General features: G+C 38.8%; 1 protein-coding gene across 1 annotated transcript; it reads right to left on the bottom strand.

Moving 5' to 3' along the window:
• Nucleotides 1-62: 62 nt before the first annotated feature.
• Nucleotides 63-10,823, bottom strand: slc2a3b (solute carrier family 2 member 3b). Its single transcript, XM_046043935.1, has 11 exons — nucleotides 10,672-10,823; nucleotides 9,845-10,002; nucleotides 4,886-4,990; nucleotides 4,212-4,372; nucleotides 3,697-3,937; nucleotides 2,888-3,050; nucleotides 2,462-2,649; nucleotides 1,550-1,654; nucleotides 1,355-1,456; nucleotides 1,028-1,231; nucleotides 63-943 (listed from the first exon to the last, which is right to left on the bottom strand). Exons 2-11 carry the CDS (start codon nucleotides 9,866-9,868, stop codon nucleotides 683-685), a joined length of 1,554 nt encoding a protein of 517 aa, XP_045899891.1. The 5' UTR covers nucleotides 9,869-10,002; nucleotides 10,672-10,823; the 3' UTR covers nucleotides 63-682.
• Between the last annotated feature and the right edge of the window lie 1,204 nt (nucleotides 10,824-12,027).

The following is a 12,027-nucleotide window of genomic DNA, read 5'->3' on the forward strand; positions in this document are numbered from 1 at the left end:
TATATAATATATATAATATATATATATATATATATATATATATATATAATATATATATATATACACAATTACTTTTGCAGCACCTCCTCCATGTTTATTGTGTCTACTTAAGGCAACAGGCCTTTCTCCCCTTTGCAGCAACAAACATCAGGCAGGCATACAGGACAGCAAGTCAGTCTTTTCTGGGTCAAACTACTTGGCTCCAAAAAGCTTGACCTTAATACATAAACCCCCTGAAATCCTGCAACCTTTAAACACTGGGAGTAGCTGAAGACCTGGGACTTAACACTAAACATATGTTGATCCTCTTATATGGCAATATGCGTGGGGCTGGCACTGGGTATGTCCACAACTATTAAGAACTGGTAATTCAGTTAAGTTTGGCCCATGTTTCAGTCAGGATTACAGGGAATTCTGTCAACAATCATTTTAGCGTTTGTAACTTGGGATCTTTAAAAAACACTGAATTTAATTTAAAAAAAAAAGGAACACTGAAAATATATATTAAAAACTAAAATCTTATTTCTAAATTATTAATACACTGAGTTGGCTTTTTCTAAAAACACCCCGCTGCACTTTCATCATTTGTAAGTTATCAAATGTAACTCCTTACAATATCTATGTGCTTGAAACATGTTGTCTGTGTAGTACCCTAACTCTTCCTTCTTCTCTGTAAGGACGCTCATGGCTTCTCTGCAGGAACATCCACCATGGGAACCTTTTCTGTGGGGGACATGGGTGGAGCTTCTTTGCTCTCTGGCAGACCGACAGCCACCACCTCAAGCGCCAGGGACTGGGAGGGTTTCCCTACACTGGCAGAAAATCCCTGAGCGATGTCGTCAAAGGTCCTTCCTTTTGTCTCAGGCACTCGCAGGAAGGTGAAGATGAAGAACAGGATGAGGAGTACCATGAAGATGATGAAAACATAAGGACCACAAAGTTCCTAAGAGAGAAGAGAAAGATGTTTGTAGCTGCATGACAAACTCATATCACGTGTACATCTTAAGACTTTAGTATGTGTCCATACCTCCAGTTTAGGGAAAGTCAGCCCCACCAGGAAGTTGGCGGTCCAGTTGGAGAAACCAGAGATGGCCATGGCAGCAGGACGTGGCCCCTGGGAGAAGAGCTCAGCCACGATGAACCAGGGGATGGGACCTGGACCCATCTCAAAACTGGCAACAAAGCCGAACACAGCCACTATGGCCAGATAGCTTAGAGACTCGTTGGTCTTCTGCTCCAAGAGAGAAACAAAGAGAATGAGCAAAAGACGAAATGAGAGAGCAATAGCAAAACATTTTATTTTTGTAAGCTTTAAAGCTCACAGGACATGAGGATTAATGTGATCATAACTCACCACCAAAGACAGGGAGATTGTCATAATGAGGGCACAGACAGCCATTCCAGCCAGTCCAATCAGGTGCAATGTCCTTCGCCCAGCCCGTTCAACCAGAAAGAGCTGGAGTCAAACCAAGAAAAGCAATGATTAACAATCCAATAAATATAAATCATGCCTTGTATTAAGACACCAGATATGTAGTCAGACACTTACAGAGACAACAGTAAACACAGTGTTGACAACTCCAGCTCCTATGGTGGCGTAGATAGGTTGAGTAACACCAGCTGTGTCAAATATGCCTGTGGAGTAGTAAAATACCTGAAAGGAGAGAAAAATGAAAAGTTACTGTTTATTCCAGTGAATAAAATTAGTGTTGTCTTTAAAATTACATTATATTAAACCTGCATTTACTGATTTTTTTTGTCCACTTAGGGGAAGAGCATTTTACCCCCTTTTACAGTTGATAAGGCTAACAAACTGTAATCTAGACATACAGCAGACACAGAGCGAATTCAGGTTTCGGTCTCCATCATCTTCTGGCTCTTTAGTAGGTAAATGCTCCAGTGTGTTCACTAGATAGTCACTAACTTTGTCTTTTTTATTCTTTTTAACTAAAAAAAATGGATGAAACTACTGATGAAACTATGCTAAACTGCTCTGTAATATAAAAATATTCATCAGTGCAGCTTCAACTTTTGTTGAATAATTATACAGCAGAAACAAGTTGTAACTGCACTAGCTTCTGTGCTGGTGAGTGATATAGGTCATGAGTGTTAATGTGTCTGTCAGAGTTCAGTTGATGTTGCAGCCTTTAGCCGTAGGCCGAAGTATCTTTACTTTGATTGTCAGGTCAGACGCAGCAACCGCTCATTAGTGAGCCTGGTTACATGACCTTATTAACAAAATACCTATTGAATACCACTGTGTTTGTGTCTTTCTGTTTACCCTCAGAGGCTTAAATTATTTCGCTCAATCTAACATTGCCTGGAGCCAAAAGCACCTCTTGTCATGTACTTGTCAGAAACATTTGTATAATTTCACTGACTGCTCCTTTAAAGATTCATGACACTTGATAATTATATCCCTAACCACTGTGCTCCATTATAGGATATGACGTTTACTCACAGCGTTGATGCCAGACAGCTGCTGAGAGAGCTGGAGGATGATAGCGATAACAATTGGTTGACGGTAGTTAGGAGAGCGGAAGAGTTCAGGGATGGTCACTTTCTTTTCCATGGCCATCTTCATCCCTTCTTCCTTCATCTCCTGAATATCATTGCTGACATCTTCAGAGCCATGCAGACGCACCAGTGCTAGAGAGTGAGAGAAGAAGGGATGGATGAATAGAAAAGGAAGTAAGTACATTATTTATGTAAATATAATGTAACGAAAGGCTGGAATGCTCTTGGAACATGTTACATGGTAAAAGTTTTATAAATCACGGGCCCACCTCATCCCCAGTACATGCATCAATCCACAGATCATTAAAAATTCACGGGTAGTTCAAGATTCTAGTCTTGTTAGCAAAATGTAAAGTGTCTCAAAACTTACCCTTTCTTGCCTTCTCCTCCTCGTTGAGGACAATGATCAGGTAGCGGGGGCTTTCAGGGCAGAACGGCAGCATGATGGTCTGCAGTATGGCAGGCAGGATGGTCAGAGCCAGCAGCAGAGGCCACAGAGTGTCTGAGCCAAGCAGAAACTCCAGACCAAAGATCTAAAATACAGAGGTAACAAGGGATGAAGTGCGTATATGGACTTATTTGAGTCAATTTATCTCTGGTATGTGAATTTCTTCTAACTTTGAAAACACCCACAGAGGGGCAGACCAGTATCATGTTTGTCATGAATATGAAGTAATAGAAGAAATCTGAGTATACTGTGCTTTGAAAACTGAGGTTGAAAGGGTGGTGTTTTTTTCAACTCTTAACCAGTTAATTGGTTAAAATGAAATATTCTATCAAATTCCATAAATAACATCCTAAAAACATGCTTTAATATCATATATATATTTTCCTTGTAAATTTCTGAATCCACTGAGAGTAAATAAGATATTAACAAAAGTAATTTTGCATAAAGAATTATGATAGTGTTGTTTTGTATCTATTTCTTATTCACTTTTTATTGATTTTATTGTAAGTTGCTTTGGACAAAAGCGTCTGCTAAATGCCATAAATGTAAATGGTATTTATGGTGATCTATAGATCACATGACCTGATCAATGGATATTAGAAAACTGCAAACCGCCTCACCACTTTAATGAAGGTGAAAAAAATTCATTTTGATAATCAAAATTCTTCAAGCAAATCTTTGTTATTCTGCATCAATATTATCACAGTAATATAATCACCATTTCACAGTACCTGTGCCACCAGGATGCCAATAACTACACCCAACTGGTGCAGCGTGCCGAAGGCTCCTCGGAGAGCAGTGGGAGAGATCTCGCCTATGTACATGGGTGTCAGTCCCGTGCACAGACCACAGAACACACCGATGATCAGCCGGCCAACAATGACCACCTCAAACGATTGACACAGAACTGACAGTCCCATCAGACCGCCACCAAGTACAGCCAGGACATTAGCAAGCACCATGGATTTACGCCTGGTGATGAGAGACGAGGAAGGCAGACGGACAAAGTTAGTGAGACTAAAGAGAAAAACAACAAGGTAAGCAACTATAAAAAAGCTATCTGCTGATTTTCTTAATTAGCAGATTATCTGTATAGCCCACAAAATGTCAGTCAGAATTTCCCAGACTCCAAGGTCACAACTTTAAACATCCAACCACCTGACCTGTCACGTTTTAGAGGTTGAAACTAGTAAATGGTTGCCATTCTCATCATCTTGCATTAAGCGTTTGTTCCTGATGTTCTTACCTGCCAAATTTGTTGACCATGGCTCCAACAGAGAAAGACCCGGCCATGCCTCCCACACTGAAGATGGCCACAGCAACACTCCACAACATGGTGATAGTTCCTTGGCCGAAAGGCTCCCCGTACCGCTCCGCTGACACATTCTGGAAAAACCTACGCAGTTTCTGTCAAACCAAAGACAAGGCTGGCGGGATTAGAAATTGCAACTTTTAAGAAAGTGTTTGTTTTTATGTCGATTATAAATTTTAAATAGATCTTATTAAGGTGTGACAGATGTGACAGAGCTTGTGCTTGATGTGTTTATTGGGAGTTTTTGACACATCCACATGGGGGCAGTATAGCTTTTAGCATAACCACCTTGCAATGCTGTGCTCACAAATGAGACCAGGCACACTAAAACCTCCATGTCTAGCAACATAACTCTGATTTAGATCAACTTACCAAACCACATGTAGAGAACAACAACATAAAAGTGTTTAAGTGATTCAGAAAATGGCGATTAAAAAGTGTTATAACAATATTAATCTCAAAGAATGAGAAAAGATGTGGTGTTGCATCTATTATTATGCAAACTCCCTTAATAGTTGTCCCTACTGTCATAAATCATTAAAACACTAAATGTCCATTAAAAAAATTTATCCAGATGAGTGGCTAGCATGTTGCATAAACACACACACCTGTTCTGGTGCATTGATGACCCCGGTGTTGTAGCCAAATTGTAGCGAGCCGATGACTGCTGTTGAAACACAGAACAGGAGGTAAAGGGTCACCTTCTTCTTCGGCTGTTGAGAGAGAAAAAAACAGATATGAAAGATTAAAACAGTGAGCAGACAGAGTTTATGTACAATCGCTCCCTCAGTTTGTGTAGTGAACATGGCCTGTTCCTCGCTCTACAAAGCTCTTGTTGTTTATAGTGACTGGTAAATACACACAATGATCCTTTCTACATCTGCCGTCCCTCCTTGTTTTCAGCTTTCTGCATTAGCAACTTGCACGCTCGTAGCACTGCTGTGAAAGCTAAGTGTTACAACACTGTACGGGTAGCTAAACTAGCTAAAGACACCCTGAGAAAACAAGACTGAATCCTATTTGGAGTGTTTTTCCCTCAAACACATTCAGAATTAAAGTGGGCTTAGCTCAAGCGCAAGCTAATACACCTGACATTAATCCCTTACATGGCAGGGCCTGCTGGTAAGTATGCAAAGAGTATCCAACCAAGCAGAACTGAGTGGAGTAATTGGTTTAAATTAAGTTTTGTACTGACTCTACTATGGCGTCATGCCAAAAATGGAAATCCCCAATCAAAGGTTCACTTTGATTTAACAACTAACCCAATGACATCTCTCATTTTTCTGCAATACACAAACTCTCTAAGAACTTTTGCAATGGTCATTTTTTGATCTGGAGTCTAATGGTCAAGGCCTTATGTCCAAGTAGGCTCATTAATAAGAGGAAATCCATTTTAATCATCCAGTTTAATCCGTCTTTTTTCTAAATCTGCCTGTTTCAACACTAACTCGACTATTCAAAATCAGTAAATCACTCATGATGTAAATTAATGCATTGTTTTGTACAATTTGTAAATGCACGGAAGTGGCCGTGGTTTCATCTATAATCTGGGTTGGAAAAACAACGGGCGCCCAAACGAGCGCCACATTCCACTGAGATATGCGCTGCAAAGGTGAGGGTGTATGGACCTTGGAACAAAAAAAAAACATTTTACGACTCGTAGCTGGACGTTTAAGCAGTTGTGGTTAGTGACTTGTGTTTGTGCTGAGAAATCATTCTACAGGTGTGCAACTCTCATAGCATGAAACCACACATTGATTTGTGGACAAACTAATTTTGTCCATGACTTCATATTCATTCACACACACACACACTGTCTCTCTCTCACACACACACACAAACACACACGCACACACAGTTTCATTTATTTATTTTTATTTTTAATATTTATTTTTATTTTATTTTACACACACAAACACACTCTTTTACTGTTTTATTTATTTTATTTTTTATATATATATATTTTATTATTATTGTTTAAACACACACAATCACACTTTAACTTTTTAATTGTTTTATTTTATAAACTGTATAAAATGAATTGTTCTGTTGTAATTTATTTGTAGTTTGGCAATATTGTTTTACATTCATGCCAATAGAGCTAGATTGAATTGTGTTTTGCATTTTCACTGCAGCAACTGTAGCAAAGCAGTGTATGAGTTTCTTAAGTATTTTTCTCTGGGACTTCAAATTTACTGATACACACACATGTTTATATAAACTTTCTATAATTACAAACTCCACTGTCACAGGTGCTCAGTTGTTTTGCTCCAATAATACCTTCACAGACATCATGGCCTTTTCTCATAATAAGGATTAAAACAAGCTGAACCCACTGGTGTGTGTGTCTCACAGGAAGGAAGTGCTGCATACATGATAAAGGGATAGTGAAGGGGAAATACAAAGAAACTAAAAAAAAACTGTGTGTGGGTATGCATGCGACATGTCAATTGCATCTCCAACGATTGCTGGTGTATTCATATTTAGACAATTGTACTGTTAAAGCAGCCTCTTGCAATAGCAGCATCTCCACTTAGGGAGTGGAGTGGTCGATGAGTAAGGAGCATTATGTGTGTTAAGTTGTGAGGCATTTGTTCATTCTAGTGCACTTGTGTGTGTTTTATATGCGTGTGTTTTACTTGTCAAATCAGAAGCCAAGCAACATAATGTTATTCAATATCTGCAGCTTTGTAGTAGAATACATATACTGGTTAAAATCTGTGTTTACAACTGAACATATTGTATGACATTCTGCTAAAACAGGTTATGATCAATATGTAACAAAAATTAATTACTAAATAACTGCCTAGAAATTGGAACAGTAATACAATACTGAGAACTCAAATGTATGAAGCTGGTACAATGTGTAAGATATGGCCAGAATTGTAGTTAAAAACAATAACTAAAATCAAAAATGAACTAACATTATCAACAGAATGTGAGGAAGTAACACTTCTGATAAGACGTTCTCACTCCCAACTCGTCACGTATACACACAGGGCTCCACTGTCAAGTTAGCAATGATAAATATGCAACATCCGGTTACACTTTTGAAATAATGGTTGTGTATTTCACACTGTGAACTGGTCACAGTGTGGTTAGATTTAGGCACCAAAACTACTTGGTTAGGTTTAGGAAAATATCATGGCTTGGTTACTTTAGATAAGTTAAGTCACTTAAGTCAGTTAGTTACATAAGTTAAGTCCATTAAAATAATTAAAATAATCAACGTTGACTATATGTTTCACACAGGAAACACATCTGACGCATCTGCAAAGCGCTGCCAGCTTCCTATGGAAGCTAATCAACTGGGCTGTAGAACGAGCTGGTGTAGGTACAGCCGCAAGTCTGGCAAGAAACTTACTTATAATCTACTATAAACCATACAAATAATATATTATATATGATCATAATGATTTGATAAATGATGAAATATGCATCCCATTTTTGCCAATCCATTTTGATTTCTCTGTCCCTCCAACCAATCCACTATTATTAGAAATAGTAGCAGTCGGCGCACAGTTAGCTTAGAGCATGCGCCCCATGCACAAGGCTGAGTCCTTATCGCATTGGCCAGGGTTCAATTCCAACCTGCGGCCCTTTCCTACATGTCGCCTCCTCTCTCACTCTCTCATTTCCTGCATCTCAAATAAAGGCGATAAAGCCTAATTTTATTTTATTTTTTAAGAAATAGTATCAGTCACAGTATTGCTGTTTGTTAATTTTACATATTTTACACATATTTGTATCTAAACAGAGAGAGGAGCAGACACAGACAGACAGATCATCATCCTTTTAAAGCAACATTATGTACTAATTTTATCAGCTTAAAAATTATTTTGATAGTACACTGACTCGGTCATTAGACGTTGGAATCCCGCGGAAGTGGCGTAATGCTAATCACACACCAAAGTGACTCTTCAGCAAGCTAGTTATAAGAAGCTGCTAACTCGGTATCCTCAGTATAGATATCACGACAGAGCCTGCGAAGAGACCCAAGAAGATGTTGTCGGAGGAAGTAAGGAAGAGAAAAAAAGAGAGTGACCAAGCAAGAGACCAGACAAGAGTAAATATCGGACTGGCTTTTACTCGTTGGCGTTAGCTAAAAGAGCTGAAAGGATGCCAGACAGATGCCAACCTGACCTTCTTGCTGTAACGTACTGGCTTGCCTGCTTTTTCTTGTGTTGTTTGGCATGAGTTTGGCTGTGTTAGAAAAGTTGTCAACTTGTTGGTTTTTGACCATTGCAGTTGTACGTGTACAGCTTTCCTTATTTATGACTGTAGGGGCGCCAAAATGTAAAATCTTACATAATGTTGCTTTAATGTTGAACAGGGTACCTTTTTTAAAAATAAAAAATGCATTAATGTCATAACTGTCATCTTCTCCAATCATATAATTATTAGAAATACTTTTAAAAAGTGTTTGCTTGAGCCAGTGAAAGCACGGTACACATGCACGTGTGGTTATGTGATCAGGATGGTCCTGGTGATTTTGAGCCAGGAAAAAGCCTGTCTCTATGTCTCCCCATGACTAAAAGCACAACGTGATGAGGTTCTTTTCTCGCTGTTTCCAACGTCAAACATTAACTTTAAAACCTCAGTCTCCAGTTTCTAAGCTTTACTCTCATAATGTGATAATTATCTGGACTTGTGTTTGGTTCATTTTTTGTTCAGATATTAAATGTTTATATATAAAAAATTAACTGCTCAAAAACACCTGCAGTTACTTTATTTCAACAGTTCATCATCTCAATATTCAGAAGAATGACTCCACATTCATTGTCAACTTGCAATCTCTGTCCCCGTCTCTCTCTTTTATTAAGAACCTCTCTTTCCCACATGTTCACGGAAATTAGTTTTATTTCTCCCTTTTTATATTTTTAAACTATATTGACCATTTCCTTTGTCTCTTTATCATAAAATTGACTTTTTCAGCAATCCCTTTCCACATTTTTCTGAAAGGAAAACTATTTCACTAAAGAAAGGAATTTCGTGCAAACATTTATGCAGTGCATGGTGATGTTCATTGTGGTTTGGGGGGTTGTTACTTCAGCACAGATGATGTGAAAATCTCAAGTAACAGCCATGGAAATGGAGCAACTATTGCAATCAATGCATTTCAAAAGACAAACCGCACTACATGGTAGCAGGCAAAATCGTTAGTCATATATTTTATAATATAGAAGAAAGAATGTGTGTGCAAGTTCAACAACAGCACAAATAAAAGCCAGAAACTAAATCACACGCAAGTTCAAACTTGCCACCCAACCTCCCCGTCTCCTACTCTGTCTCTCTTAGTCATGTCCTGAAGTGCTCAACATCATCATCACCAGTTCCCGCTCTTGCCAGAAAGGAAAAATACAGAATTGCCAGCCTGTGACTCGTAAAGATTTTATGCATCAGAAGGTGTTGCCTCAGGCTCAGAATAAAGCAAACAATGGCCGACACTCATGCCCAGGAGCCACTGGGAATTCTAACAGACAGCCTGAAATAATGTGTTTGTGTCTGGGACGATTACAGTAACGTGTGGAAAAACCAGTGTCATATGTGCAAAGTTTAAAGGCTACCTTTTCGTCTTCCATCCGCTCCATCTTTGCTGCTTGATATAAGATCTTCAGAAGAAAACTACAGCAAAACTTCAGATCGCAAACTGAAGCCTCTTGAACAGAGCTGCCTCTTATCCGTTATGAGCACACACCTCTGTGTAGATAGAAACCAGAAAAACCTGAAAATATACAAAGAAAAACACAAGAGAAATATGTGACAATCTTGTAGCAAACATTCATTACAATTTTTCTGGAGTAAATGTTTCAAGAATCTAAACATCTTCAGCATCATAATATTAAAATGGTCCTGGGTTATAACAGAAACTATTACCCTTTCCATTTATAATGCTAATACCAGTAAAAAGTGTAAGCTACAGTGCAGAGCACTCTGCGGCCCAGATATCTGAAGCACTTGTCTGCACTCAGTGAATACAAAAAGAGTCAGTGCCCAAAATCCCTCCCTCTGCTTCCGTATCCTCCTCTTCTGCTCTCTCTAATTATGAAATCAAAAGAGAAAAAGTGATGTAACTCCCTTCTTTTCCAATTAAATTACTGTCGCATTGCTTATTTTTATCAATACAAAGCATAAAACACCATTTAAATGGGTTACAGAGGCTATAATAACCCACAGTGATGCGATGGAACTACAGGTGATGCTGTGCTGATCAAGTGAAGTTTGCTATGCCAATAATTCTACTTTCTTCTACTTTTACTAACAATACGCGCAGTGCTTTAATTCGACAATGTGATAATAAAATGCAGACATGGAATTCGGCACCTCAAATTTTTTTAAGTAACAAAGTAAGTGAATAAATCGGCATGATGGATAAAAATCAATGTTTATTTACCGTTATTTGGGATTTGTGCCGGCCTTAGATCCAGTAAACTGATAGTCCAGGTCAGTTTGCTTTGACAAAAGTTCAATCCTCCCTCCCATCTGTGTGATCTTATAGAGAGGGTGGTACAAGATCACCTGCACGTTCATCGACTTTACTCATACTTCGTGGAAGCCCCCGCATGAGTATAAGCGCAGAAAAAATCCATCCTGTCGCGTCACTTCGGGTATACTCGTCTCATGTCGTAATGTGTGTGGCGGCGGGACAGATGCATTTCCGCTCAGCTGAAGAAGGGGTACGTGCTCGGGCGAGCGTACAGCCGACGGAGAACAAAACGATGCCGGTGAAAGGAGCCTCTGTGCTGATGCGGGCCCGTCGGCTGCCTACCGGGGGCGCGAGAACAAAAGCCAATATGCGCGCAGTTCAGATACAAAGCCTGGTCATGCAGAAATCATGAGACCGGCTCAGTGGGTTGCAAACAAACGAGGAGCCCTCCTAATTCTTCATATATATAAACTTCACAACCCACCTAAATCCCAGTCTGGAATTTGACAAGTTTTCCATAAAAATGGGAGTGAGCAGGGTTTTTAAATCCACTTGGTGAGCAGTTTGGCTTCCTATTTTATTGTAGCCTACATTTTAATTAGAGTCTCATCGACAATTTTAATTGGACGCGCAGAGCTTGAGTCTGTTCTTGGGTTTGTGTGACAATTTATCATTTAACTTAAATGTGAATTTATTTATTTTTCTGGTTTAGTGGCAGGCCTAATTGTCTTGAAATCTCTTTTTTTTAAAGAGATCTCAACACACAAACAACTTAAATATGTGATCAGTATCATCCCTGGGTAGATAGGAGTACAGACCCTGGAACATTATCACCAGGTAGGAAAAAAAATAAAAGTGTGTGAAAGTAACCTCATATAATTTTTCATGTTCATGTAGTTCAGTTCTGTTGTCTGTAAAATGTAGCCTATTTTCTACATGAACATCTGTAGAACTTAAAATGCGAGAAATAAAACTGGTGGGAGATGCTGAATCCATTTTTCTTTGTATTTTTTGGTTGACTTAAAAGTAGTCAGGAGTCCAAGAAATGGAATTAGCTCCCAGATTGCTAAAACCCACAAACACCAGCAGCTCACTCTGTTAAAGCTGATGATTAGGCTTTAAGGTTTTTTTCCAGTTAACATTTAATCATTTGATCATGTGAATGCTGCCTAGATAACAGTCTAGTTGCACATAAATACACATATTTATTCCTGAGCTGAATAACTGGAACCTGGTTAGGCCTAATTGTTGACTTCAGACCTCACAATAGATTGATTAGTCATTTACTTACTTATTTGTTTTTCTATTTTGAAGATCAACAAA

Source organism: Micropterus dolomieu, linkage group LG03 (assembly GCF_021292245.1).
Source record: "Micropterus dolomieu isolate WLL.071019.BEF.003 ecotype Adirondacks linkage group LG03, ASM2129224v1, whole genome shotgun sequence".
NCBI classification, from domain to species: Eukaryota; Metazoa; Chordata; class Actinopteri; order Centrarchiformes; family Centrarchidae; genus Micropterus; species Micropterus dolomieu.

Coding starts and splice junctions, on each gene's coding strand:
- slc2a3b (XM_046043935.1), bottom strand. CDS start 9,868: ATGGAGCGGATGGAAGACGAAAAG. Junction 3,051..3,696: donor TTGGCATCCTGGTGGCACAG/GTACTGTGAAAT, acceptor TCTGTATTTTAG/ATCTTTGGTCTGGAGTTTCT. Junction 1,232..1,354: donor CAATCTCCCTGTCTTTGGTG/GTGAGTTATGAT, acceptor CTCTTGGAGCAG/AAGACCAACGAGTCTCTAAG.